At 44.6% G+C, this 26,945-nt stretch overlaps 1 protein-coding gene across 6 annotated transcripts in view; it reads left to right on the forward strand.

Moving 5' to 3' along the window:
• Positions 1 to 26,945, forward strand: part of GRAMD1B (GRAM domain containing 1B) — a 210,503-nt gene that overhangs the window by 100,954 nt on the left and 82,604 nt on the right. Inside the window, exon 1 of one of the 6 annotated variants that reach the window (XM_081889791.1) lies at positions 18,386 to 18,423. The exons of the other annotated variants lie outside the window; for them this stretch is intronic. Within the exon in view, the coding sequence (XP_081745917.1) occupies positions 18,401 to 18,423 (23 nt within the window). The 5' untranslated portion in view covers positions 18,386 to 18,400. Of the gene's footprint in view, positions 1 to 18,385; positions 18,424 to 26,945 lie in introns of those variants that run through there. 6 annotated transcript variants of the gene reach the window in all.

The raw sequence follows: 26,945 nt of genomic DNA on the forward strand, positions 1-26,945 counted from the left end.
TAGTTTGTTAAGGGTGCTGAGAGTTGTTAGGAGGCCTTTCTCTTTCCCTCCCATAGCTACAATTCTCAGAGTGGTTTAATGGTCAGTTCCTCTTCCCAGGGAACTCTAGGAATTATAGCTCTGCGAGGGAAACGGGTCTCCAAACAACTCTCAGCATGCTGAACAAGCAACAGCTCCGAGGATTCTTTGGAGGAAGCCCTGACGGTTTAAAGGGGTATCATAGAGCTTTAAAGGTGTGGAGTGAATGTGGGCACTTTCTAACACTTGGGTGAAGGAGTCACAGGGTCACTGTCACTTACTTGGACTCTTTCAGGTCAATAAATCAGGTTTTTCTTGTGTGGATTGCAGACAGTATCCAACTTGAGGCCAAGAAAGAGTTCAATGCTAGTGTTAGGACTGTGGATGGGGGTCATAGGTTTGAGTTCTTTAGGTTATTGGCTGTAGGGATCAGAATCATGTGAGCAAAGCCTGAAGCCCATGTTGTGTCCACCTTCTGAGGAGCAACTTTTCCCAAAGTCCTTGTTTTGCTGCCCTCAGCACACCTGGTACAGTTGTGAGATCATCTGCTCCTTGTTCTTCTGACGCCAGCATTGTTCCTCCTCCAAGGCAGCAGAGGTGGGATGTTAATTATAGCAGGAAGCCTCAGAAGCCTGTTGCAGACATCGTGGAGGAATGCAGGGTTTCTGACAAGAGGTCAGAAAAAGATGAATGCCTCCCTTTCTCTTCCTAGCTCAGAGCGTTCTACACCTGGCATCCCATCCTCAATAGCCACCTGATAGCCCTTGAAAATCTCTCCAACCCAAGAGAAAAGGACTATTGTCATGAAGAAGAAAGGCTGCACCTATCTCTGGAACTTTGGCTTCCCACAGAATTAGGCCATGCCACCTCTGTATTATCTCATCACAAATTATCCCTTATCCCTGCTTGCCTCTTCTTCTTCTTCTTCTTCTTCTTCTTCTTCTTCTTCTTCTTCTTCTTCTTCTTCTTCTTCTTCTTCTTCTTCTTCTTCTTCTTCTTCTCCCTTACACCAGACCTGGTGACAGAAGATAGAAGCATAAGGGCAGTATGAGAAGAGCCTACTGGATCAGGGTGGTGTTCTGTCTAGTCCAGCATCCTGTTCTCAAATGGCCAACCAGATGTCACTGGAGAAACCACAAGCAGAACCCAAACATTAGAGCCCTCTCCTGTTATTCCAGCAACTGGTATTGCCGCCTCCAACCATGGACGCAGATCATGGTTAGTAACCATTGATAGCCTTGAATGAATTTGTCTAATTTGCATTTAAAGCCATCCAAGTTGGTGGCCATCACTGCCTCCTGTGGTTTAACTATGCCCTGTGTGAATAAGTCCTTTCTTTTTTCTGTCCTGAATTTCCCTACAATTGGCTTCACTGAATGTCCATGAGTTCTAGTGTTATGAGAGAGGGAGGGGAAAAAAATTCCTTGTCCGCTTTCTCTATGTGATGCATAATCTCCACACTTCTGTCGTGTCTCCTCTTAGCTTTTCTACGTGCTGCATGAAAAAGTCACTTTCTGTGTTTTAGTCCCTCAATTTAGAAGTCTCTCTGTTCAGATCTCCAGACTAAAAGATCTGTTTTCCTCTCCTTTCAGAGTTCAGAAGTGCTCCAAACTATCTTTCTTTTCTCCAAATCCTTATAAAGGACCTATTTCCCCTTACTGCCATTTCCTACCTTCTCTTTCTCTGTTTTTAAATTTGCTCCTTTTTGTTTTCATGTATTATTTTATTGTGACGTGCCCTAAGCATCATTTTCTTTTCATGGGTGGTGGTGGTGCAGGCTATATAAATGAAATTAATACTGTTCCCATCTCCGGGTCTGATAAGTGGGAATGTGATTAAGTGGAATGTGATTAAACATCTCATCAAAGAACAGGCACAGATGGGGCCTTTGCTGCTGTTACCTGCAGATTTGTCTTCCTAAGTAGAGTTCCTGAATTAGTTAAATATTTGCACAACACTGTTGGCACAGAATAACATTGTTATTCAACATTATCATCATCATTACCATAGTGAAACTGTGGGATGGACTCATGTGATTCCTGATTTACAGATGTGGACATGGGTTGCCATGGTTTAGAGATGTATGCTAGAGAGTCCCAGGTCCAAATTTTCCTCTGCCACAAATTCTCAAGGTGTCTTTAGTTAGGTGAGCCATTTTCCCTCAGCTTTCCCTTCACTTGCAATAAGGGGGATAATTGTACTACCTTACTGTAGTAAGGTGGCTAACTTGTGGCCTTCCAGATGTTGCTAGATGACTATTCCCATTGGCTCATCAACAATCTGCCATGCTGACTGGGGCTGATGGGAGTTGGACTGAATCAACATCTGGGGAACCATGGCTTCGGCACCCCTGCTTTGTTAATTATCTTATTCAGGATCCTCCTCCCTTGCAGGACACTTCTGACTGTAGGAGAGCTGATGTAGTTCAGTCAGGAAGGAAAACTGGACCTAAAAGTTAAACTAAAAGTGTAAGAAGAATCTGCTGGGTTAGGTCGATGGCCCATCTAGTGCAGCAACCTGGTTTCACAATGGCCACCCAGATGCCTGTAAGACCTGAGTGGGACCTGAGCACAAAAGCATTGTCACCTCCTGTGGTTTCCAGCAACTAATGTTCAGAAGCATTGCTGCCTCGAACTGTGGGGGCAGAGTAGTCATCAACAGCCCTCTCCTCCATTAATTAGTCTAATATTCTTTTAAAGCCATTTAGCTTGGTGGACATCACTGCTTCCTGCTGGAGCAAGTTCCATAGTTTAACTATGTGCTGCTAATGTCAGGTATCAAAATCTGTTCTAAACTCATTACATGGCCTTGCGCAATCCACTGCCATCCCCTGTTCTCCCTCAAATGATAAGTGACTAACAGCATTTGTTAGGGCAAGCACAACAGAGGATGTGAAGCAGGTTGTGAAAGGAGAAGGCTTTTTTTTGAAAATGTTAAAGGCAAACAGTGGGAGAATTGCTCTTCCTTGAGGGGGGACGACCCCTAATGGGCTCCCTAGCATAGCTGTCACATTTTTAAGGTGTACCAGTGAAACTTACTTCCCATTGAATGCCAGAATGTAATGAGCGTGGAAGATAAGTGTATGTCTTCATCCATGAGTGCACATGCCAGAAGGTCCTATAGATGCTGTTGGAGGAAGGGATTAGCACTGCCATTTTTCAACTTTCCTTGATGAATACGTCATGAATCCTTTTCAAAGCCCTTTGAGAAGGGGAGAGATTCAAGCCTCTGCCTGCTTGTTCAGAGGCATGTAACAGACTGTTGTGTCATTTCAGTCCACCTGTTGATTTTACCTATCCGCCAGTTCCTTGAATAACTTAGTGAATTTTTGGAATACTAAGGTCACACTCTTGCCATGGGAAAGAGAAGTCATGAAAGTCGATGGGATTTAGGCCACATTTGTACCATGCATCAAAAGCACTCTGCTACCACTTTAAGCAGCCATGGGTTCCCCCAAAGAATTCTGGGAGCTGTAGTTTGGAGACCCCCTCCCCCCACCTACAGTTCCCAGAGTGAACAGTCAATCCCTCTCTATGGGGAACTCAGAGAATTGTAGCTCTGGGAGGGGAACAGGGGTCTCTTAACAACTGTCAGTACCCTTAACAAACTACAGCTCCCAGAATTCTTTGTGGAAAGCCATGATTGGTTAAAATGGCATAATAGTTCTTTGAATGGATGGTGTGAATGTGGCCTTAGTTAATTGCACCCCTTCTGACATTAAAGGAGTGGGTGGGTGAGGGAGCAAGCAAGAGAAAGGGCTTCTGCTTATTTTATTGGCAGCGTTTATGTGGCATATCATCAGCTGCTAGGGTCCCTTGAAAAGTCTCTGAACCCCTGAAAAAAGGGTCAGTCAGGAAGGCAAAACTGCAGTTTACATATATTCTGAAAATGCCCTTTGCAAAAGGAACGAGTGATGTATTCAGGTGCGCATCCCAGCCAATGAACACTTGCTGTCTCTCCTCTCCAGTTATAAATGTGGTCCTCATTTTGCCGCTCACCGCCATGTCTGCCTTCTTATCTGTTTATTTTTATTTAACATTATTCATATACTGCTGAATCAGCAAAAACCTCCAAGCAGTTTAAGACAATAAAAGGAGATAAGACAATAAAAGACATACACAGGAAAATACCAATGAAACCAAACCTTAAGAACAACTAGACATAGGATTTATGAAAACATAGATTGAAACGAGCAGTTCAAAAAGCAAATGTGCAGAATAAACATGGTTAGAGGACCACCATACTCCTTTTCTGGGAGTTTATCTCCGTTTGCCATGATTCAGTTGCGGATGCCAGAAAAGGGTGTAATAATGGAGAGAAGATGTCCCTTCCAATGCCCCAGTGCATGCTGGGAGTAGCATGGAGAACTAAAAATAAAATAGAATTATAGGGCGAGTTCACATATGCAGTTGACCACACAGTAATTCTCCTCAGCTGCAGCTGCAATAGGCAAGAAACCCACACACAAAGTGGGCACGAAGACACTGAAATTGGGGGACGTAAATGTGTTAACAAGTTTTGGGAAGAGGTGAGGAAGGATTTTTTTTAAAAAAGAATAATAATAGGTGTACTGGTGACTTTAGACCCCAAATTTTGTATTTTATCAGTTTTTGATGGGTTGAATATGGACTTAATATCTAAACCACTTGCAGTTATACTATTTGCAGCTGCTTGTTTGACCATATCATACTAGAAGGACTAGACTAGAATGAGTCATTTTTTCTTCTTTTAATATTAGGCTTAATGAAGTGATGTGTGTTCTGAAAAACAGTAATAACTGTTTTGTTCAACACCAGCCTTTGACACAAGCTTTTGTAAATAAAAGTAGGGAATGGGTGACAATGTATGAGGTTGCTTTAAGCCATCACAGCTGTATTCCCAGGTAGCTATTTTCTAGCACATTGAATTGGGCAGTTTATAAAAAGGTTTCAAAACTTTTTGCATTTTCTTTAAGCAGCAAATTCCTCTGCGCAGCTTTCCTCTCTATGAAACGTATTAAACCTCCTTTCGAGATACCTTGCTGAGTAATGTCTGGGAGGGACATCTCTTGAACACAGGAGCTACCCCCTTAGTCCTGTCCCGGGCAGCGGGATGGGGAAATAGCCAACTCTGTGCTGATTGGCTGATTGGCGTGGAAGAAAAGCCCGTCTCCTGAATGAGTCAGCAAGCAGGAGGTGATGAGTGAGCAGCAAAAGAGGCACCTGGCTGGTCTGTGACATGTCTCATCCCCCCAATTATTTGCTGGAGGGGAAAAGAAAAATCCCAGGAATGGCACAGGAATTGATGGCCGAAGCCGGGGGCTCGGAATAACACCCCCCCCCCCATGGACCAGTAGCCTTCCGGCTGTTCTTTCCACCCTCTCTAAAACTTTGATCAGAGCGTTCATCTCATCTCCCCAGCATCCTCATTCCTGCTTTAAAGGAAACCCTTCTGGATTAGCCTTCCTGATGGTCAAGATGGTCCTTAGCTTTGGTCCCTGGATGCCTGGAAGGAGGTGATGAGAGGGACGGGGAAAGCACTTTAGATGAGAGCGGCATGCATGGTTAGGGGATTGGGGAGGGGGAGTCAGCTGGAAGAAACTCTTAATGTCGTTTAATCCCGGTCATGAGAATTTGATTCTGATTATTATTAACTCCCAAATCCTTTTGGGCCTGGTCCAGAATTCTTCCTTAATCTCGCCGGCTTTCTGTTTTTTCCATTTGCATCTTATCCTTTGGTAGCGTGCGCAACAGCAGCAGCAGCAGCAGCAAGTTTGCTGGAGAAACCGGGAGGCAGCTGTGCCTTTAAAATTGGTCCTCCCATGAGAAAGGAAATGAATGAGGAGGGGAAGAAGGCCGTCTCCTTTCCCGTACAGACATCTCCTCCTGGAGCTTTTTCACTTGTCTCATGGTGTAGGGCAGAAGTCCAGTGCCTTATTTCAAACGCAAAGTGGCTCTGTTTGCTTTTTGAGAAAAGAAAACCAACCCGCAATTTATGATTCAGCACAGCAATGACTTTGCATCGGTAATAGGAGCTGAGGTGCCCTCTCTGGGCATCTCAGAAGTGTGGCGTGGGGAGAGAGGGAGGGAGGGAGGCTGGTCCTCAATTTTCTCTTTATTGTGGATTTGACAACCTTTTTTTCCTCCCTCTCCCCCCTCCCTTTCTTCAGAAAAGGGAGGTTCCTTCTCATTGCTGTGCACGTCTAAAGGCGAGTCAGGTTTCTGCAGGGGTTGTTTTGTTTTGTTTCATTTAGGCAGCCTGGACAATATTCTTACAGACTTCTGCAACTGACATTGCCTGCCTGAGTTTCATCATAAGCTGTGTGCGCTACTTCTGCTGCCTCCTTCTTTTTCACTACACTCGCTTCCTGGTCCCTTTGGAAGTCTGTTTCTGTGAGTTCTGGGGGTAATAAGATGGCAGCATGTGTAACCCCAACACACCATGCACCATAACAAGGTCAGCCTTTCCAAACACTACTAATCAGCTCCCTCCCTCCTCTGCCACCTCCCATTTCTCTCCAACTGCTGGCTGTACCCTCCCTGCTTGCTGATGACTTTGCCCTGTAAGCCTCTATGGACTTCTTGCTGTTCTTGCAACCCTCCTCTTTCTCTCCTCTGGTCTAAATCCTTCTGCTGTAACTCTTTGCTGCTGCATCACCCCTCCCTCCCCATATACTATATCATCTGCTTTTTATTGCTCCTTTGGATGAATCGAGGGTCATCAGAGATCTCTGTGTTTTTAAAAGTGCATGCTCCATCTTCTTTGAAAGCGATGCCCAGGCTGAGATGCCCTAAGAAAAGGGGTGACCCAAATATGTGGAATCTAGGTTTGCTTGTGTGTCCTGGATGCTGGTATAGGTTCTTTAGCTCTCCCAGGAGTTGCCTTTTAGACCTGAGCTGGCTGGCTATTTTTACACATACTGGTACATACAGGGAGGTGGGTGAGAGAAGGCATGCCTTGCATTTACCTTATGTCTTTGCTGACCTAGTACAGTGGTCATTCCAGTGAGGGGTGAGTCAGGGGCATCACTTAGGAGGGTGAAGGGGGCATAATTTGTATTGCTTGCTCAGATCAGCACTTATGGGAAATTAGTGTTCAGACAGTTTTGGTCAATTGGCTGATCAAGTATTGTCATGTATAACTGCAGAGTATTTAAAATGCACCAGCCTTTTATAATTATTATTAGAAAACAAAGATACTTTAATCTTCAACAGGTGTGATACCTAAATATAACAACAGATTTGTTAATAGTGTGAATAATGAAATTAACTTTAGGGGGAAAAACTTGTAATGAATTGCTGAGTTGTAGTCAAGCAACCTTTACTCAGAACAGACCCACTTAAATTAATAGCCACGGCTAACAGGCCCATTCATTTCAATGAGCCTACTCCGAATAAAGGTAAGTTGTCTACACCCCATCAAAACTTCAACAGAATTTGGTATTGTTTCTATAAATGAGAAGAATTCACTGAGCGTGTCTTCCCCGTAGGTTTTATTCTATGACATCAAAGTCAACCTTCAGCTGCAACTGAGAAAACTAAAAATAAATTTAAAACAAAACAAGTAGTTAATGGCAACAATTAACAAACAAAGTTTGAATGGCAGCTGTGCTTAGGAGTCAAGAAGCCAATTGTTCAAGCAACACCAGCTTTGCAGAGGTCACAGGGAGGAAGGTATTCCTTGCTTCCCATAGCAAGCAAGGTGGAGTCATAGACAGTGCCAGGTTGTGAGCTTCGTTACTGATAACTGCTTGAAATCCTGTTCTTCTTTGAAGATGTCTACATTTGCAGCAGCTGGTCCATGGGGGAATCTTTGCTATGTTGGTGTGTTTGCTCCTGACTGCAGGGCAGGCAATCTTTCTTTGCTCCTGTCAAATGGCACCATGATGTAGTTTTAAAAAGGATTAAACTGGCAACAATACCAGTTGACATTCTTGGCTTTGTAAATTATTTGGCCACAATCAAGGTGTGGGTGGTCAGCTGACAGTATTTGACTGGTTACCTGACTGGTGTGCCATATATTTGAGACCTTTAAAGCAGGCATAGGCAAACTCTGGCCCTCCAGATGTTTCAGACTACAATTCCCATCATCTCTAGCTAACAGGACCACTGGTCAGGGATGATGGGACTTGTAGTCCCAAACATTGTAGTCCCAGTTTGCCTATGCCTGCTTTAAAGGAAAAGAGTTGGAAATTGAAGTGAATGTATGCAGATCTGTCAAATGGTCAATAATATTAATTCAGGATTATTTGCAATGAAGTCCAGTAAGAAGGCAAAGCTATTATCCATCTGGAGTGCATACCGTCCTTGATTTGCTATTCTGATGCCTGAAACTACAGCTCCCATCATGCACTGCTGATGAAAGCCTCATGTAATTTCTCAGCTGCTGCAGCACCACACAATTCTCCTTTCTTACCAGACATCTCCCAGCTCAAAGATGCTGTGGTTGCAAGTGTGTTCTTGTAGCCACAGAAATTCTAGGACTGCAATACACTGATTTCAGAGAACAGCACTTTTATCCTCTAGGCATTCCTCCAGTTCCAGCAATTTATGAAACATGCCTTCCTGTCTTTTACCTATACTGGTCCCTTTTAAGGCTCTTTTTTCTTTGCCTTATCAATGCTGTTTTCTTCTTCTCGTTATCTCCCTCCCATTTCAAGCCTCTCAGTTCTTTTCTTTTCTTTTCTTTTCTTTTCTTTTCTTTTCTTTTCTTTTCTTTCTTTCTCTAGCTATCAAATTGTTTTGTGTTGCAAAGCATCTTAGCCTGTTCTTGTATTCCACAGATTATTAGGCTTCATTCACACAGCAGTTCATTCTGTTTCCCCTGATGTTTCACTGACTGTTGATTTCTGCATTATACTTGAGCTTTCACACAATGCAAAAAACAGCTCCTGGAAATCTAATGGAAGTTTAGCACTCATTTTTTGTGTTAATTGGTTCCAGAAATAATGTGATTGCAGCACCATCAACCTGGAAAATCACAGGAGTATATGTACAAAATTTGGGGTGGTACACTGGCATATGGTTCTTTCCTGCAATTTCCATGAGAGAACTTTTGGGGGGGGGGCAGAAGCAGGCATGCACAAAAAACGTGGTAGCAACCTCCATTGATGTGGGTTGTTGTGCTATACCACGCCCACTGAAATTTAGCATCACATGTTGATGTCAGAAAGCCACAGTGCCATAATGCAACGGGTCTTGCAGCATGAGAGGAACATTAGAAAATTGGACAGAGGCACTAGCATCATTGTCAGGAAAACTAACACAAGTCTAAGTGCACTCTTAAATATTTTTGCAGACTTCTGCTGTGACTGAATAGGCAGGACTCATACTGCATGGTGTAGGGCAGTGGTCTTTGTAACTGCACATAGAAAGAGACAGCATGGTGTAGTGGTTAGAGTGTTGGGACTAGGATCCCTACTTACCAAGGTAGCTCATTGGGTGAACTTGGGCCAGTGACAAGGTGGTTGTTGTTGTGGAGATTCATTGAGGAGGGGGAGAGAACCATGTTTGCCATCTTGAGTGCCTTGCAGACAAAGATGGGAAATAAAGGCAATAATAAAGCAGATTGGAGGTGGTACTTCATCTAGTTAAAAGCGCCTTTTGCGAGCATAGGATTTGGGGTATCTGACTGCTGATGATTACATCACCAATGTACTGGTACTATAGCGAAAAGTCAGGTCGCTGCCCGAAAGCGCTTACAATCTAGACAATGTGAGACACTAAGAGGGAGGTGAAGAGAGAAACCAATTTGGTTACAGGTGTGCAGCTTTTATTGTCATTGATGAGGGGGACTAACGAGGTTTCCTGGAAGAGATGTGAAGAGGGATTTAAGGGAGGGAGAGACAGAGATGCTACAACCTTTACCTATGCAGTGTGTGTGTGTGTGTGTGTGTGTGTGTGTGTGAGAGAGAGAGAGAGAGAGAGAGAGAGAGAGAGAGAGAGAGCACCAGCATCTTCCAGCAGTGGCTCCTTCAGTGATCAGACCCCCCCCCCCTCTGCCATCTCCCCCTCTAGGCGCTGTCCATTCTTTGGGTCTGTGCTTACCCTTCCAGTCAGTCAAACTCATCCATTCCCGCAGCTGGCGGGTATCAGAGAAACCCACATTGATCTGCTGTAGTAAAGTAGGGCAGGAAGGAGAATCACAGTCCCCATGAACGGGAGAGGAGCTCTGTCCCTGCTGGGCATGAATCCTCGAATGATGAATGAGGCTGTGTGAAGTCATCTTTGCTCGTCCAATCGTCAGGCCTGATGGACTGCGAAAGGCAGGGCCTCCGCTGCAGATGCAGAAGCCTCTCAATACTCTGAATTGGCACACTTTCCCCTTAGAATGATGACTTGATGTTTTCAAGGCCAGGGCAAACTGGGTGAGGCGAGACTCCCAGGGAAGGACCAGTCTTTTTCCAAGTGGGCTTTTTTAAAAAAAGGGAGGTGGGTGGTGGTGAGGTGAGTGTATTTTATTTTATTTCCTCCCCCTGAGAGTGTGGTATGATCAAAACCTCACCTCCTTCCTCCTTGCGCTGGATCCTTTCGTTAAGAGCATCTCTGAACATGCACCCACAGCCGAGTCCTTTGCACCTTTCTGGCTTTCCTGGCACTCCTCCCTTTTGTCCCCCATCCCTTGCTACTTGCCTCTCCCCAGAACATCCCTTTCACATGCCTCCTGGTTACTCTCCTATCCTGCTCTCTTCTCCACATCCCTCACCGCTTTTCTGAAGTTCATAGCTGAGGAAAGCGTGGCCTTTATCTTCCTTCCCTTTGCAATGAAAGTCGAAAGCGGGTCGTATGCCCACTCCTCAGAGGGGACAGGGCATGTGGAGGGAGAAGGAGGGTACCTCTGTTCTTCTGACAACAGGCCAAACCTTTTCTTCTTACAAGGGAAGCGCTGAGAAATTGCTCAGACAGCTTCTCTGACTCCAGCTGGCCATCTCTGTCGACAGCTTACCACAGGAGCTTATGTGTCCCCTGTATGATTCCTGCATTGAGGGCGGTTGGATTAGATGACCCTTTGGGGTCTCCCCCCCCCCAGCTCTACAGTTCTATGATTTATTATGGCATTGGCGTGCCCTCCATTCCCCTCGCTGGGAGTTGCCTCAGAGATCAGGGGAGAGCCGCTTTCTTGCCTCACCACTCCCTTCTCCATTCCCCCATCACCCTATAAAACTGTGTGTCGTCTCCTCTACCATGTCCTCATGTTTTATTTTCCCTTCTTTCCTCCCCTGCCCCCCCACCTCCTTCTGAATGATCTTGTTGACTGATAGGCCAAGCAGAAAATATGGAGGCGTCTGATATGGCGACAGCAAAGGTAGGATGGAAATGCTGCCGGCCTCCCTGTGCGTAAGTTGCTTCGCTTGGCAAATTCTTATTTTATTTCTTACATTAATCTTCACTTTCTTTACGTCCTTCTCTTCCACACCCCCAGGGAGGGGAAAAAATATCTGTTTGGTTCAGAGGTTGTGGCATTATACAGTCAAGATCTGAGAGAGTCACTCTTCTCTCCATTTCAGAGGAATGGACTTTCTCCATCACTGCCCCCGTTTCCCCTTCCTGTGCCTAGTTTATGCATAATGCGCTAAGGGTCTTGGATGCTTCTCTCTCGTCTCCATATCACACTGACCCAGGAGAAGGAAGGTCCCTTTGCTGACTCTCCCAACCTCTCCTAATGCTCCCGCAATTGCTTCCCTGCATCAAAATAAGCAGGGCTTTCACTAGGACTTCTTGGGTCTTTGGCAAGCTTGGCTGTCGTCTAGCAGCAGAACACTAGAGGGTGTGCTTGAAGTAGAATTCCGAGGAAATGAATGTGCAAATTTGAAATTGCTCGGGGAAGAATTCCTAAGCATGCCTTGTCTTCCCTGAAGTTAGATGGTGTACTGGAAGAGGGAGAACTGCCCCACCGGCATGTTAACCTGCAGGCCATGGAAGGGCAGCTGTGGGAACTGGTATGGGCAAAGTTGAGACCAAGGGAAAACAGCTACCTGGATGGTAGTAGTGATTACGGAGAGAGGACTTAGAGGCATCTGACCCAATATTGCTCTCTCGTTTTGATGATGATGATGAAGAAGAAGAAGAAGAAGAGGAAGAGGAGTTTGGATTTGATATCCCGCCTTTCACTCCCCTTCAGGAGTATCAAAGCGGCTAACATTCTCCTTTCCCTTCTTTCCCTGTGTCCTCCATGATGAGGCCTGTGTCCTCCATGACAGCATCACCCTCGCAGAATCTTTTCAGTCTAGATGAGGCTGGATTGTTCTGATCTGCACAGTGCAGATGCATGTCCCTCCAGCACTTCAGGACATAGAATCATAAGTCAAGAGCAGTTGGTGTTTATATGCAGCAGTTGCCAGCTTGCTTTACTGCCACTGATCCTGTGCCTTTAAGTGGCCTGGGGCACATAGAAAGCTAATTGGTGAAGGTTTTCCCATCAGCCATCCAAATACCACAGGAGCATTGTTTCAATTCTATATGGTTTAAGATGCAGGACCAGTTCAGTAGCTGGGAACCTTATTGAAATGCAGTTCTGTATAGCAAGAATCCTAGGGACGGAGATAAAAAAGAGGTGCCCATAATTCTTAGTTGCCCACTAGCTGTTGGTATGTGTAGGAAAGGATCTAAACCAAGCCTTTTTCCAGGTAGTTTCAAAGCTTTCAGATTCAGTTATTCAATATACTTCCTACCTCACTTTGCTCTCTCCTTCCAAACGTCATGCTCTTCATTTTTGAAGCACTGTTAAACCAGATGTTTCTAAAGGTGTCATTTTCATACTCCTAAGTATAGTTATCCCTTTCCTAGTTTATTTCCCCTTGACAATATTCTTAACTTTTGTACCTTCTTTGGAATGTGGCATTTGGACACTTCTTTTATAATTATTATTAGAAAACAAAGATACTTTAATCTTCAACAGGTGTGATACCTAAATATAACAAGAGATTTGTTAGTAGTGTGAATAATGAAATTAACTTTAGGGAAAAGACTTGTAATGAATTGCTGAGTTGTAGTCAAGTAACCTTTACTCAGAGAAGACCCACTTAAATAGCCACAGCTAACTTAGGCCTGTTCATTTCAGTGAGCCTACTCTGAATAAAGGTAAGTTAACTACACCCCATGAGAACTTCAATAGAATTTGGTGCGGTTTCTGTAAATGAGAACGATTCACTGAATGTGTCTCCCCTGTGGCTTTTATTTTAGGAATGAGGTTATATTGTGGATAAGTAACTGGTTAAGAAACAGGAAACAGAGAGTAGGAATAAACAGACAGTTCTCCTAATGGAAAGATGTAGAAAGCGGAGTCCCCAAGGATTGGTACCTGGGACCTGTGCTTTTTAACTTCCACATAAATTATCTAGCATTAGTGGTGAACAGTATGGGAGCTGATGATACCGAACTTTCCATGGTGGTTAAAACAAAAAGAATTGTGAGGAGCTTTGAAAGGATCTCTCAAGGCTTGGTGAATGGGTAGTAACAAGTGTAAGCAAATGTAACGTGCATTGAAAAAACAAAGCAAAAAAATCATAATTCACATACACACTCATTGGGGTAGTGGTGGTCTGAACTGGTGGTGAATGACCCAGAATGAGACAATAGGGTCATGGAATAATAGAATTGTAGAGCTGGGAGGGATCTTGAGGGTCATCTAGTTCAACTCCTTGCAGTGTAGAAATCTCCACTAAAACATCCATGACAGATGGCCATCCAACCTTGGCTTAAAATCCTCTAATGTGAAGGAGATCCCGCCACCTTCCAAGGTAGTCTGAAGTGGATAACTTGATGGGCCTGTCAATATAATAATGTTGCTACGCAAATCCATGTTAAGACCACACTTGGAAGGCTGGAAGAGATTCAGAAAAGGGCAAGGAAAAAAGGGTTAAGGATCCTGGTGCAGCAATTTCCCTATAAGGAAAGGTTACAACATTTGGGGCTTTTCAATTTAGAAAAAAAGTGAGTAAGGATGAATATGATAGTGGTGCGTAAGATTATGCATGGAGAGAATGGAAAGGAGAAGTTTTTCTACCAGTCTCATAATACTAGGACCCAGGGAGACCATTTCAGGACAAAGGTGTTGTTCTTCATGCAGCACAGTTAACTCATGAATCTTTCTCCCACAAGAAGTAATGATGGCCACAGACTTGGAAGTCTTTAAAAGGGGACTAGGCAAATTCATGGAGGATAAGACCACCATTGACTATGTTTTACCAGTTGCTGGGAATTGCAAGAGGGAAGAATATTGTGGCATTCAGTTCTTGCTTGCGTTCTTCCCATAGGTGCTTGGCCACTCTGACAACAGGATGCTGGGCTAGGTGGGCCTTTGGTCTGAAGAAGACTTGAGAAGACCATGCTCTGAGGACCAGCTCTAACCTGAAATGCAATTTAAATTCTGTGCATATTGTTGTTGTTCAGCATTTATATACCAGGTTTTATAAGTGTTCAAAACATGCAACCTTATAAGGTAGGACAATATTCTGGCCATGCTGCAGATGGGTAGAGGAAGGCGAGAGAACAGATTGCCTAAAGCCACTGAGCGATTTCATGGCTAAGGTGGAATTTGCGCTTCCTAGCTCACAATTCGAGTGTCTTGGCCACTGTTCTATACTAGGTGTCTGGTGTGTTCAACAAACACCATTGAGAATCTCCATAAATTCTGGCCCAGTATGTGAGACAGCCCCTGCGGATGTGCCATAAATAAACAGGAGAAAATATATTCCCATGTCTGGGCTTTGAGTGTTGTTCTCCCCTTCCTTCCCTTCCCTGCTTCCTTTATAAATATTTTGTAGCATCTCACCCAGCATGCCTTGGGAGCAGAGGTTGCCACTTGGATAAACTGCCCCCTCCCTTCACCTCATTTTTCCTTACTCCATCTCTCCTGACAATCTCCTTGACCTCCAAAGTGTTCTTGGCTGCATTCTCAGTGCCTGACATCTCCCTTTCCTTTTTTAAAATATAAACCCTTATACATTGCTGAAGGTGATTCTGCAGTACTGCTTTGTCCCAGATTTCACCAGGTTTGCAGGTCTCCTGACCCATTTTGCAGCCAAAAGGGCTCAGCATCCCAGGAAGGTGTGCAGGTTAGAAAGCAGCTCAGAGCAAGAAGTGTGGGTTTAAAATTAAAAGAACTCCCGAGGTTAGACACTGCCACACAACTGATTTGCAGCTTGATGTACTGTGCTGAGAAAACACTGCCTGTCCCTTACCAATCAGGATTTGGTTCAGAATCAATTCCACTTTAGTGATGTAATTGATTGCAGATAATTTCTCAATCAGAGAACAACCTCAGTGCTTATTTAATATTGATGGTGATTATAATAAATATAGTGCAGCATCAATGTGCATGGTGCTTTCAAGAGCCAAATAAGTGCTTGCCCCAATGAGGTTACATTCAATATATTTGATCCTGCATTAGCCAATAACATGTGAGCCATCATGTGTGTGTGTGTGTGTGTGTGTGTGTGTGTGTGTGTGTGTGTAAACCTATGCATAAGCTCCAGTTTGATCTGTTGTAATTTTCATTAAGCAGCTGTAATTCATGAAATCTTGCCACTTTCAAGTTTTAAATGGTGAAAGTCCATACAAGCACATCAGTACATGTGCCTTTAAGGTGGCACAATACTCTTTTGCGCCAGAAGCCTGCTCCACAGCAAATCAAAGCAGGGCCTTCAGTGGGACAGCCCATTTTGTGGAAGAGCATCTCTGTTTTCCGGCTGGATGAAGATTGAGTATTACTGTATTTGTATTGCTTTTAAATCTGTTTTTAATTGTTTGGCTTGCATGATTGTCATTCATAATGAAACTGATAAAAAAGGTGATTCAAATGATGATGGAGGTGGTGGTGATGATGATGATATTCTAAAGGCAACAAGAAATGGTCACTTGGCAGTATTCCATGCCCAGGACAACTGGCCAAGCTGCTCCATTATTATCAGTGAACTCTGGCTCAGGGCGGATTTGGGTTTAGCAAGGAGGTTGATAATGGGTTTGATCTTGTGATATCAGTTAGTTGTCTCGCATAAAATGCAGTGAAATTGTTGGTGCACGCTTTGAATTTGCTAAATAGCGAGCTGAGTTTGTTAAATGTTGGGCTGCTCTAGCTCATCAGTGTTGGCAATGGGTGAATTAGGTCTTGGCTATTTCCATGCTGGTTTTTGTTTTTGAGAGTCCAGAGCAAGCGTTCTTTCAAGCCACTTTATCTCCCATATGTTTTCATTACCAATCCTAGGGGTGAACGTCAGACTGGTGGGGATCCACTAGAACCACCAAGATCCACCAACTATCACCAGATACAAGAGGCACATTTAGAGCTAACAAATTATGATCCCAGGGATTTGTTCTGAGTATCAAAACTGAACTGAGTTCGCAGTCCTTCTACACAAAAGTAGACTCCTGTTGCCACTCACCACCACCACTTGTCTTCATTTTAACAGTATAATTTGAGGAGGAGCATACTGTTGTTGCTATTGTTAAGCAATGGTGAACCAGAAAGCCTTGCCAAACTTCTTCAAATCTCACCCAGAGATTAATTTATTTACTGCATTTATATCCCACCTTTTTCCTCAAAGGAGCTCAAGGTGGTGAGCATGGTTCTCTCATTTAATCCCCCCGACAATCCTGTGAGGTAGGTTAGGCTGAGAGACTGGTCCATTGTCGCCTAGTGAATTTCATGGGGGGATTTGAACCCTGGTCTCCCAGGCCCTAATCTGACACACTAACTACTACACCAAACTGGCTCTCCAACAGTAGTTTTTGCTCTGCCTTCTCCCTGTCTCTGTGGACAGCAGGGACAACCTTGGCCCTTGCAGCTAATCTTCCTGGCTTTTCAGGTGGTCTACAGAAGCCTAATTCTCCCCTCCTCTTTGATTGATTTTGTGTGTTGGGAGGGGGTCGGGAAGAGCCGTGAACCAAAAATTTCAGATAACAGTGTTTTGGGTCAGAACCTACTAGAGCCAAGTTAGAGTATTTGTGCACTGAATTGCCTGCTGGGGTCTCCACTGCACTACTCCAGACTTAGGTGATGATATAAAGCTAGCATTTATGATATATTTTAAAAAAGGAGGGTGGAAAAATAACCCCCACCATATTTCTTTTGTTTAAACCAGGATTTCCCAAACTTGGGTCTCCAGCTGTTTTTGGACTACAATTCCCATCATCCCTGACTAGCTAGGGTCCTGCTAGCTAGGGATGATGGGAGCTGTAGTCCAACATCAGCTGGAGACCCAAGTTTGGGAAACTCAGTTTTAAAACATGCCTTTCCTCAGCTTTATGAACCCCTAAACTCAGGGGTTTGGCCTGGAGCACTTGAAGTGTGAAAAGGGCAAGAGCGTCTCTACCCGGTGCAAAGTGCCTCCCTTCCCCTTTTTGGAAATTGCAACCTTATTTCCTACATAGCCAGGACCAGGGTGCCCCATGTATGAGAGAGAGGGGGGATTTCGGCCAAGTGCCCTCGGCACCTAGGAGGCTGATCTACTGATATACTCGGGAGCTTAATAAGCATGGCTAGAATTGAAGCCTCGAAGACTTAAGAGAAGCTCGATTTCTTGACAGCCGAACTCCCCGGGCCCTGAGTGCAACCGGACGTGCTCCTTAGTAAGGATGCGCAGGACTCGCACCCCGCTCCTGTGCATGCCTGCTTACGGACGCCAGCCCTGCCGAGACCGCGGGGTTCCTCGGCAAGGAAACAAGGTCCAGCCTAAGCGAGGAGGCGCTCTGGGGAGTCCCCGGGCGAAGGCTGGCCCGCGCGCCCTCCCCTCCCCTCGGCCGCTTCCATCCGCGGGACCGCGCGGCGGGCATCCTCCTCCCTCCGCAGGCTGGCCCAGCTTGGCCGGCTTTCCCTTTGGCAGGCGGCGGGCGCCTTTAAAGGGCGGGCGCAGCCGCTCGGGCCGGGCAAGTGGGCAGGCGAGGCGCGCTGCGCCGGGGTCGCATCGCATCGAGGACCCGGGAGGAGGAGGAAGGCGAGAGATTAGCTGGAGAGGGACAACCACTACCACCACCAGCAGCAGCAGCAGGAAGCAGCAGCAGCAAGGGCTGGATCCGGACTCCCGGCGGGGCTTGGCGCTGCGCCGCCCCTGGGTGCCTCCCCAGCATCTGGGAGCTCGCCGCGGGCGCCTGGGCCGTTGGCGGCGGCGGCGCGGGGAGGCCATGGCATGATCTCCGCCTCGCTGGCGTGCCCGGGCTGCCCGCGCTCCGCAGAGCCGGCCCCCGGCAGCAGCAGCGAGAGCGGCGGAGTAGCGAGAGCAGCAGCCTGGGGCGGCGGGGCGGCGCTGCCCTCCTCCTACCGCCCGCCCGCCTTCCATGCCGGGACGGTGCGCTTCCCCGGCAGCCTGCGCCTGCCCGGCCTCTTCCACTATGTCTTGGGAGCCGCTCCGGCGTCGTCAGTGGGCAGCCAAGGACACGACGGGCACCGGCTGATCGTGACTGTACTAATGAAAGGCTTCAAGCTTGCCTGGTAAAGGAAGGAGGGAAGCAAAGGAAGCGGGTGGGCCGGGCGGCGGGTGGGCGGCGCCGGGTGGGGGGGGTCGGGGATCGGGCTCCTCGGTTGGCCTTCCAGGCCACCCTCGTCCTCATCCACCTCCCCGGTGCGCTTTTTTTCCTATAGGGCTGCATCACCGGAGAGGTGCTGGGAGGAGCGCACGGGAGCTGAGCATCACTGCAGGGTGTGAATGCATCCCGGGGAAGGAGGGAGAGGATCATGCAAAAGGGCTTCTCTTTGAGCAGCGGCAGCGCCTCTGCATCAACGATGCTGGTGCAGTGGCGCCTCTTGGCTCTCTCCCTCTCTCTCCAGCCTCTCCCCTTTCCTTGCCACACCTCTCTCCCCTGCCTGCCGCCTAGGTGTGCAGTTGCAGGCAGGCCCCGCCGCTCGTTTCTCTGCTGAGGGAGAGCAGTGCGGTATATTTGGAAGTGCCCTCGCCTCCCCCTTAAAAAATAAATAAACGGGACGCTTCCGAACTTTTCTTCCTTCTATTATATTTTGTCGATGAGTAGTTTGGTGCATAGACGGCTCCTTCCCAGCCTGATCCCGGAGATGCAGGCAAGGACCGACTCCTGTGGGCGTAGCAACTTGCAGGCTTTTGAGTTACATAAAACTCTTTGTCAATGAGAATGGAGCGAGAGATTGCACCGTCCCTAAGTGTACAGTAGGCGAGAGAGGTGGTGGTTAAAATTGCAGCATTTGTAACTCGCCTTGATCTCTCTCTCCCTCCCCGTAATGCCTGAGATGTAGCCACGTCTCTCTATTTTCCTGGAGAGGAAAGATTATGTGTCGCTTGAAGCCTTGAATGCTTCTGTGCTGCACACAGGGTATGTGGGATCTCTTTCCCTGTCCCATGTCCTTCATATAGTTCAAAAATACGGAGGCGGCATAATAATTTTCATGACTTGGGCGCTAAGGACATAGTCTCATTGCCATGCTTTCCCAGGAATTTCTTGAAGTGTTGCTGAAGGTGATGGGGTAATGTGATTGCGTTACAGACGCCCCCTAAGAACTTGTGACCATAAGCCATTGTTTGAGTTTGTTGTTATTATTGTTGTTTGCATTTACATCCCTCCTTTCCTCTAAGGTGCTCAAGGTGGCATTCACAATTTAACCCCACCCCCCATTTTATCCTCACAACCACACTGAGAGGTAGGTTAGGCTGAAAGATGGTGAGTGACCCAAGGTCATAAGTTTTGCTGGAAGAGGTTCCAATATAAAGATTCATTGAGATAATACTTAAAATTGTCTTGTGAACTAGCCTGAAATCTACGGATGAAGGACGGTACACAAATAATAATAATAATAATAATAATAATAATAATAATAATAATAATAGAAGCTTATTATTTGGAGGTTGAGCAAAAGTCAACATAGTTTGTGTGTGTTTATACACTCCAAATCCTCTTTATAAAAGGTAAAGGGCATTTATTGTGGTGCTTTCTTCAATATAGGTAATTGGTACTTGAGTAGGAGAGATGTTGACATACTCCACTGAAATAGGAATTGTTCTTTCTTCAAATAAGCAGTCATTATAGTAAGGTGGTGGCTGAAAAATTGATTATCCATTTTATCGTGCCTAATAGTAATGCCTACTTGCATAAATAGTTAGAAAGCTGTTGTAGAGTGAGATACTTCTGTTAGTAGGAGGTGAGAGGGGAAAAATATTAAATTGCTTAAAATTACTTGCAGTGGTTGTCTTTTAGAATAAACTTTAGATTTGTATTAGTGGATCAGTCAGATTTATGTTATAGAAACCATCTTGAATTGAGCCGGGGGGGGGGGGGGCTGGCTTACTAGGCCTTTAAGATATTTCACATTTTTAGTTATGTGTGTGTGTGCAGATACAGATTGAGAAAGCTTAGTATACAGCTGGAGCTGCACTTGCAATAACATAATGCAGACAACGGGTAGATGATATTCCAGTTACCTCTCAAACTTCCTCTTTCAAACCCCCCCACACAATTTCAGCACCGTGCTGATATATTCTTGAATGAATGAAGTGTTGGATGGGGCTGGAGTATTGCATAATAGCTTAGCAAGGCTTCCTGGCAATGCTTCCGTGTTACAGTCTGTGAATAGTAAAACTGTAGTGTTTGCATCAGGCTTGCCTGCCCACTCATAAAAAATAATTTCTTCTTAATTATGTAACAGCGTGATTTGCTCACATTGAAACATATATTTAAAGTAATTGATGCTGCAGAATGGCTACAATCTCTCTCTCTCTCTCTCTCTCTCTCTCTCTCTCTCTCTCTCTCTCTCTCTCCTCCATCCCCCGCTAGATCAGAGGCTAAGAAGGATTGGGCAGGAACAGTACGTGCATGGCAGACTTTATAGATTCACACTCCGCATTCAGAAAAAAGAGAGAGTTGCTGATTGTATGTTTAGGGCAACTCTTACATCTAGTGATAAATATGCTCAGAAGATGCTAGAGGGCGCTGCCTCACTGCCGATGCCTACTCTCTAGCAAGCATTATAATTTTAGTCCTACTTGATGTTTATGTTAGGAAGGAAAGCTTGCTCTTTCTTTCTTTCTTTCTTTCTTTCTTTCTTTCTTTCTTTCTTTCTTTCTTTCTTTCTTTCTTTCTTTCTGTATACATTTTTAGTGTTTTCTGCCTCCTTGCTTTTTCCACTTTGCAGTAGAAGAAGCCATTTTTATGAGCTTATTCAGTAAGGAGGCTCAGTTGTCACTCTGATTTCAGAGGATGGGAAATAGGTGATGATGGAATGCAATGCACCGGGGATTTTTCTGCACAACCTTAATGGAAAAATATATACTTTCCATGCTTGTCTTGTTTTCCAGCAACTTGGGGGGGGGCGTCATTTTTGCTGAACGCTTCAAGTTATCGGAAAGTGTTATAGTGCAGCATTTATTTTTCCAGGGAGTATGCATTTTAAACTAGACTGAAAAGTTTTTGTTTTTTGCTTTAAAAAACAACAATAAACAGATTGAGCTTGGTGGGTGTATATTATGAAAACAGAAGTGAAACTGAATGAAGTATGAAACTGAATGATCTTGGGACAAAGTAGTGACTTAACCTACCTTGGAGAGTTGCTGTGAAGATAAAACAAGAAAACCCTTTTTATATTATGCTTTCAGCACTGAGGGAGCATGGAACTTGCAGGTGGTAATTAAGTAGAGTCTTTCCATTTTTTTGTTTTACAAATAGCTTTTACTCATTCTGTAATTCTTCTCTTGATTGAAAAGTATAAATAAGGATTGTAAAACAATGCTCCTTGCTCTGGTTTATGTAAGGTTTTTTAAAATAAAAAAGTATTTTATCCTGCTTGTATTTGCAACTCATACTGTCCGTAGTGATAGCAAACATCGCAGCCAAGCAAAAAGGGTTTTGAAAGTGCCTTCTGAGATTTCTCAGCATAGAAACACTCTGACACCCCCTTTAAGTGCGGTAAAGTAGTCCACCTTTTGTAGAAGAGGAACGATCCACTTTCCATCTTTAGAATCATAGAATCGTAGACTTGGAAGGGACCACAAGGGTCATCTAGTCCAACCCCCTGCAATGCAGGAATCTTGGTCTTGTTATCCTTGGTGGCCATTTAATTATTATTCCTGGTTCTTTGTACATGTGGGAATGTCGAAGCTGAACATTGGAAGATTTAAGACAGAGCTATAATGCTTCTGAATACCAGATTCTGGAAGCCACAGAAGGGGAGAGTGCTCTGGTGCCCGAACCCTGCTTGTAGGTGTCCAACTGGCTGGCCATTGTGAGAACAGGGTGTTGGACTAGATGGGCCATTGGCCTGATCCAGCAGGCTATTCTTACTTGTGGGGTGAGTTACTACATGGGACTGCTAAAACAATTTACTAAATCTTTACAGCATTTTTATCTCATGGTGTTAGAAATCTGCTGTTGGTTATATTCCTTGTAATGTTGGTTGTTCATTTGATTGCATAGGATTTTGTGAATGGTAAATGTTGTGAACCACCCTGATATCTATGGGTATAGAGTGGTATTCAGATTTTTTTGTCATCATCATCATCATCATCATGGAACTCCCAAGTCCCTGCTTGAAAATAATAGCAATAGATTCGGAATTTGATGGATTGTGCTGTTGAGGTATCCACAGATAGTAATCATCGTTTTATCCACAAGGAACTTGGATTCCAGCTAGTTTTATTTATTTAAAATGCTTATTCCACGACTGTTTTATAGTAAAGTATACTCCAAGTTTTGTTTGATCATTTGAAAACAAATCTTTAGGGACGGGAATCTCATGGGAAGAATACCTTTGGTTTTGCATAGTTGGGAAAGGGTTAAATTAAATATTAGATTTCAGGTCTCTTCTGCTAGTCACGATGCTAACTCCTGGCTTTCTTTAGCACAACTGATGTGTGTGAATCATGATTCAGTATCCAGAATGTAATTAGATATTTTATATTTATACATAGTTTTAATTCTATTAATGTTTAATTGTTTCTTAGTGGTCCTTCCCTACGTTTTCAGCTGTTCCTGTTTTATCTGTAAGCCTCCTTGAAACCCCGTCAATAGTAATAATCATAGAATTTTGGGAGAAAAGGTTGAGGAGCTCATATTGAAATTAGACCTTAACTCTGTAATTAGATCACTGCTGGCAGGTGTTTGTGTTTGAGTGTTTTGGGTAAGCATTATTAGCAGCAAGGGTAAATTGTACTGTACATTAGGTAACAATGACCTTCTTGGGGGAAGCAGTGAATTCCTCCTTGAGAAAACTGACAGCTCAGCACTTCAGCTTTTCGGTTATTTGACGGATGTGATTGACCTTTCCTGTGCAAGGAATCTTGTGGGAAGCGTAGCCCAAGTGGCTGCTGAGGGTTCCTTTCTGTTTGTGGAGAGTAAGGCTCCTTTCAGTTGGACTGTGGCAGTTGGAGCTCAGGTAAGGCTCTTCTTTCAGCCATGAGGTTTCGCTTTCCACCACCTTTTAAACAAAACAGTGACCAATGTCATTGATTGTCCCCAAAACACTTCTTGATGCCATGTCCGTGACGTAAAGACTCCGAAAGTTATCCAGTTGCCAAACTTGCTTGATGTACTGAGCTCATATTATCTAAGATAATCTTTTGAGGCTCTTAACACAGGTGGGTTATGTGGAATGCCTTGGGCCATCATTATAAGCGATCAGGTGCCAGGTAAGGCATTTGAAATCTGGACATTGATTCTTCTTACATAGTTCCTTTACCTTTATTGCTGTGACGGACCTCAAAAGCAGAAAGCTGAAAAGCGGCATGTCAAGCTTTAGACCCAATGAACACTGTGTTAATTCAGTAGTTCTCAACTTTTTTCAGTCCACACAGCCTGCTTGGTTCCATACGCTTATCCCCTGTGCCCCCCCCCCCCACTGTACATAGCTGTCAACTTTTCCCTTTTCTTGCGAGGAATCCTATTTGGAATAAGGGAATTTCCCTTAAAAAAAGGGAAACGTTGAGAGCTATGCTACTGTATGAAAAGCATTATTTGGAATAGTTGTTTGAACGATCCACTAAGGAAGATAATAGCACAATAAAATTCAGAACGGTAACAATTAATTGTGCATTTATTCAAAATTCAATTAAAACTATTTACAAAAATTTATTCCACAAAACTGATGAACTTTATCCAGTGAAATGCTTCTCAAAGTCCAATAGTCATTTATACGACCAGCAGCCAACTGCCGCCCATTTGCCTCTTAGCTCCCCCTAGGTAATCCCATTACCCCCCCACCCACCCCACCCTGGGCAGTGTCTGATATTAGCCAAGTGCCAGGCACATTTTGCACCTATTGGCCAGGCTGGTGTCCAACATCTCCACCATCTAGAGATGCATGCCTAGGCATCATTGGAACTTGAATGTTTTCACACACTCATACCACATCCTGTAGGATTTTATCAGTTATATTTTATCCGCACAACCAGAATGAATTTCAGGAACCAAAATGCTTTTTCCGTGCAGGAGCAATGAACAACGCTATAGCTCATTGTTGAAGCTTGTCTTCACTTACCCAATCCTACTGTCCTGCTCACAGTTGTGAAGAATATTCTTAAATTATTATGAATGATCCGTATCACCATTCAGAAAAAAGAGGCAGGAATAGGCTATTATATATGTGGACTGTTCCTGGAGGAAGTGACTTTTCTTCTTTAACTTCTCAAAGTCCTTAACCTAGTTCAGGGTTGTCATATGAACTAGGCAGATGTGTAACTGATAATCAATCACTGTTAGTGCATCGTTTGAAAAATAGGACTTCAGAGCTGTTTTGCACCAAAATGGCAACTAGACATTCCATTTTGGCAACTGTAACCTTGGTTAAAGGAGACAGTTGGCCCCTAGCTTATACAGTTGTAACTTGGAAGTCGAACGGAATTCATTCTGGAAGTCCGTTCGACTTCCAAAGCATTTAAAAACCAAAGCACAGCTTCTGATTGGCTGCCGGAAGCTCCTGCAGCCAATCAGAAGCCAGGGAAGCCTCATCAAACGTTTGGCTTCTGAAAGAACATTCAAAAACCGGAACTGTCACTTCTGGTTTTCGATCATTCGGGAGCCAAAACGTTTGAGAACTAGGCTGTTCGAAAACCAAGGTACGACTGTATATCTGAGTTTCTAACTGCCCCTCAGGGAGTGGTAACACCTTCGTTGAGAACCACCTTGTGTTAATTTGAGAGCCTGGGAAAACACTTAGGAACATGAGTGGACATCCGGTGACTCTTCAGATGTTGAACTACAACTCCCATCATTGACACTGGTCAAGCTGTGAGGGATGATGGGAGCTAGGGCCACAGGTTCCTCATCCCTGATTTCCAGTGGGGTTGAGGAAGGGTTTAGTAGGCAAAAAAGCACCATGGAAAGCTCCAAGCAAGGAACTCACTTCAGTACTAGCTGGAGGTGGACTTGAGGCCTTATGGGTCCTTCCAACCACTTAAAGCTCCAGCTCCCATATGAACAGGGGTAAACTGGACATGGGGGAAGGTGCTTTGACTCAGCTTCCAAAGGCTACAGGACTGCTAGGTTTAGGATCAGTAGCAGGATCCGGGCCTAGTTCTTCAGCTCAGTAATCCCAGTCTCAGCCAGCTCATGCTCTTCTGAACTTGGAGCTTGAGGCTTGGGCCCTGACATGCTAACTCTTCTAGGAATATATATTTCTTATGAAGTCACATTTTCTGGAAGGGAGATTTAAGAAAATTGCCAGAGATCAGCCCTTTTGGCATATGCGGTAGCCCCTGGGTAGAGGACGCCGTACATTATATGCAAACTGTATAAAACAGATATTTAGACAAATCTTCAGCAGTGGCTGCTGACCTCAATTATTCACATAATATTAAATATCTGTTGTTTGGTTTGGACAGGTCTGTAATGTTTATTACACAGAAATTTGCAGAGAAGTCTGCTCAACTTAGACAAGGCCATATGGCTTCTCTCAAGATTTTAGATGCATAAACGTGTTTTATTTGTTGTATAGGGCGAGTTTTTATTTTTATGCATAATCCTTGCATACGGTTTATGTCCATATGGTTCTGTTTGGCTGCAATTAGCATTTGGTTGCCCTGTTAATAAATTTGGTTTGAATTTGATGTTTGTCATGTGTGCTAAGGTGGCATCCCAAGAGAATAAAATCACTTCTGTTTTGGATTCTGAAGGGCCAGATTTAGTGAGTGTGGCATCCTTTTATAAAAGGATGATAATGTATGCAAAGCCTGAAGTGTGTGTGATGTGCATGTAAAATATGCATATTAGAGGTCAGCTCAGAGATATCAATCTGCACAATCAGGTTCCCAGTCACAGGGAAGAGGCTACATTAATCTGTGTGTGCATAGATGCTCCTTTCATCCTTCATGGAAAGTGTGAGGAGGCTGAGGTCATGGACAAGGTCCACAGGCATGATCCCAGCCTCTTCTCCACTCCTTCAGTAGACACATGATTGAAGGTACAGAAGGGGATTCTTGCACCCCACCCCTCTTCTTCCCTCATGGTATGTTTTAAAGTAGCCTATTCATATAGTTCAGGCATAGGCAAACACGGCCCTCCAGATGTTTTGAGACTACAATTCCCATCATCCCTGACCACTGGTCCTGTTAACTAGGGATGATGGGAGTTGTAGTCCCAAAACATCTGGAGGGCCGAGTTTGCCTATGCCTGATATAGTTTATTTTATTTGTGGCATTTATAAACCACCTTTTCTCCAAGGCACCCAAGTATGGTTCTTCCCCTCATTTAATCCACACAACAACCCTGTCAGGCAGGTTAGACTGAGAGGCAGTGACTGGTCCAAAGTCACATAGTGAGCTTTTTGGATGAGTGTGGATCTGAACTCTGGTCTCATAGGTCACTCTAACCCAGTGCTTTTCAAACTTGGGTCCCCAGCTGTTGTTGGACTACAACTCCCATTATCCCTGACCACTGGTCCTGCTAGGTAGGAATGATGGGAGTTGTGGTCCAACAACAGCTGGGGACCCAAGTTTGAGAAACACTGCTGTTATCAATACACCACACTGACTTAACTAATGCACTTAAAAGTTCTTTAGCACT

Source organism: Podarcis melisellensis (genome assembly GCF_964234715.1).
Source record: "Podarcis melisellensis genome assembly, chromosome: 15".
In the NCBI taxonomy this organism is placed as follows: domain Eukaryota; kingdom Metazoa; phylum Chordata; class Lepidosauria; order Squamata; family Lacertidae; genus Podarcis; species Podarcis melisellensis.